The sequence below is a fragment of the Oncorhynchus keta genome, unplaced genomic scaffold, assembly GCF_023373465.1.
Source record: "Oncorhynchus keta strain PuntledgeMale-10-30-2019 unplaced genomic scaffold, Oket_V2 Un_contig_22521_pilon_pilon, whole genome shotgun sequence".
NCBI classification, from domain to species: domain Eukaryota; kingdom Metazoa; phylum Chordata; class Actinopteri; order Salmoniformes; family Salmonidae; genus Oncorhynchus; species Oncorhynchus keta.
This window is the reverse complement of record NW_026282945.1, coordinates 25001-28023: the sequence shown is the minus strand read 5'-3', so window position 1 is coordinate 28023 and position 3023 is coordinate 25001. Positions and strand designations below refer to the sequence as shown.

At 52.4% G+C, this 3023-nt stretch overlaps 1 protein-coding gene across 1 annotated transcript in view; it reads right to left on the bottom strand.

The window, feature by feature from the left end:
• Positions 1-234: 234 nt before the first annotated feature.
• Positions 235-3023, bottom strand: part of LOC127921471 (oxysterol-binding protein-related protein 10-like) — a 6297-nt gene continuing 3508 nt past the window's right edge. Inside the window, exons 4-5 of the mRNA XM_052505166.1 lie at positions 1179-1332; positions 235-891 (exon numbers count right to left, since the gene is read on the bottom strand). Coding sequence (XP_052361126.1) covers positions 847-891; positions 1179-1332 — 199 coding nt within the window. The 3' untranslated portion in view covers positions 235-846. The remainder of the gene's footprint in view (positions 892-1178; positions 1333-3023) is intronic.

Here is a 3023-nt window from a genome sequence, read left to right as displayed (position 1 = left end):
AATAACAGTGGAGACAGCTGGAAGGACAACCCCTCCTGTGGCCTACTGGGTAATAACAGTGGAGACAGCTGGAAGGACAACCCCTCCTGTGGCCTACTGGGTAATAACAGTGGAGACAGCTGGAAGGACAACCCCTCCTGTGGCCTACTGGGTAATAACAGTGGAGACAGCTGGAAGGACAACCCCTCCTGTGGCCTACTGGGTAATAACAGTGGAGACAGCTGGAAGGACAACCCCTCCTGTGGCCTACTGGGTAATAACAGTGGAGACAGCTACAGAACCTGTGCAAACAAATTGAAAGTGAAGGAAGAAACATGTGAATGTAATATATTCTTCTGCTATTTAGATTCTACTATATATTTTTTTTAAAAGCTACATAATTGTTCAGCTATCTTTGACCACCAACGATCACGCTCATCTTCTGTCCCTAACCAATCTCTTCCTGGTTCGACCCGGTCCGTCTCCAAAATGGCCGCCGAGTTTCCTGTATCGTGTGGTATAGCAGGTCAGCTTCTGACAGGGAAACTCAGTGAGCTTCTCCTGTCTTGACTGTAGTTCTTGTCCCTCTGAGAGTCTTTGGCACCTCTCATTCTTATTGAATGACTGAGACACAAGCTCCTCCTGAAAATTAGCACCCTATTCCCTATGTAGTGCACTCTTTCTGCAGTTGTCCGCTATATAGAGAATAGGGTCCCATTTGGAACACAGGCCCCTTGTTGCATTTCCTCTATTCTCTAGCGGCCCGGCTAGCTGGTCCCCTGTGTGTTGCCATGACCACCAGCGGGCCGCTCGCCGTGCTGTGATTGGCAGCTGGCACGTTGCCCCTCCCCGAGGTCCCTCCCCTCGTCAGTGGGTCTTCCACAAGGGGTTGTGATACACCCAGCCCTCGCCCTGAGAGAAGAGAGAAGAGAGAGAGAGAGAGAGAGAGAGAGAGAGAGAGAGACAAAGAGACAGAGAGAGACAGAGAGAGATAGTTTGAGACAGAGAGAGAGACAAAGAGACAGAGAGAGATAGTTTGAGAGAGAGAGAGCAAAGGGAAACATGTTTAGCAGTGTCTTTTTTAAAAATAATTTTGATTGTGAACGTACAGTACATTAAAGACAAGACCAGGGAAGCTGACTCAAAGTTTGAGGTAATGTCAGAGGTCAAAGTGAACCGTTCAGGTCCTAGTTCCTCACCTCCTTGACAAAGTACTTGGGTGTCCAGGGTGTGTTGGAGGCAGCTCTCTGTCGGCCCTCTGCTCTTTGCCTCTCCTCCAGACAGTGTTTGTGCTCTGTAGCAGAGTCAATGTTTCCTGATCTCAGAGCTGAGGTGACATGCTGCCACAGACGCCTGTAGAGGGACACTATACCATTATTACTGATCTCAGAGCTGAGGTAACACTCTGCCCCTATAGAGGGACACTATACCATTATTACTGATCTCAGAGCTGAGGTAACACTCTGCCCCTATAGAGGGACACTATACATTATTACTGATCTCAGAGCTGAGGTGACATGCTGCCACAGACGCCTGTAGAGGGACACTATACCATTATCACTGATCTCAGAGCTGAGGTGACACTCTGCCTCGCCTGTAGAGGGACACTATACCATTATTACTGATCTCAGAGCTGAGGTAACACTCTGCCCTGTAGAGGGACACTATACTATTATTACTGATCTGAGAGCTGAGGTAACACTCTACCACAGACGCCTGTAGAGGACACTATACCATTCTGATCTCAGTAGTGTCCATTCCCCTGTAGAGACACTAGTGTCCCTGTTTCTCTCAGAGCTGGGTAACATCTCCTCCCTCCCTCCTATTATCACTGATCTCAGTGAGTGTCCCTGTTTCTCCATGGGACATCTCCATCCCTCCTCCCTCCTCACTGTGATTTGTACTGTCCCTGTTTCTCCATGGGGCGTATCTCTCTGCCCTGTCCCTCCTCACCGTGATTCAGAGCTAGTGTCCCTGTTTCTCCGTGGGGACATCTCCTCCCTCCCTCCCTTCACCGTGATTCGTAGTGTCCCTGCCCCATGGGGCGTTCCCTCCTCCTCACCGTGATTCAGATCAAATTAAGTCCCTGTTTCTCCATGTGGAGCGTAGCAGTCTCCCTCCCTCCTCACCGTGATTCGTGTGTGTCCCTGTTTCTCCATGGGGCGTATTTCCCTCCCTCCTCACCGTGATTCGTGTGTCCCTGTGTTCTCCATGAGGCATTGTGTTCCTCCTCACCGTGATTCTCAGTAGTGTCCTGGTTCTCCATGGGGCGGAACAGTCAGATCTCACCTCCCTCCCTCCTCACCGTGATTCGTAGTGTCCCTGTTTCTCCATGGGGCGTATTTCCCTCCCTCCCTCCCTCCTCCCGTCATCCCTCCCATCCCTCCTCCCTCCTCACCGTGATTCGTAGTGTCCCTGGTTCTCCATGGGGCGTATCTCTCTCCCTCCCTCCTCACCGTGATTCGTAGTGTCCCTGGTTCTCCATGGGGCGTATCTCTCTCCCTCCCTCCTCACCGTGATTCGTAGTGTCCCTGGTTCTCCATGGGGCGTATCTCTCTCCCTCCCTCCTCACCGTGATTCGTAGTGTCCCTGTTTCTCCATGGGGCATATCTCCCTCCCTCCTTCCCTCCTCACCGTGATTCGTAGTGTCCCTGTTTCTCCATGGGGCGTATCTCCCTCCCTCCCTCACCGTGATTCGTAGTGTCCCTGTTTCTCCATGGGGCGATCTCCCTCCCTCCCTCCCTCCTCACCGTGATTCGTAGTGTCCCTGTTTCTCCATGGGGCGTCTCTCCCTCCCTCCCTCCTCACCGTGATTCGTAGTGTCCCTGTTTCTCCATGGGGCGATCTCCCTCCCTCCCTCCCTCCTCACCGTGATTCGTAGTGTCCCTGTTTCTCCATGGGGGCGTCCCTCCCTCCCTCCTCACCGTGATTCGTAGTGTCCTCCCTCTCCATGGGGCCTCCCTCCTCCTCACCGTGATTCATGGTGTCCCTGTTTCTCCATGGGGCGTATCCCCTCCCTCCCTCCCTCCTCACCGTGATTCGTA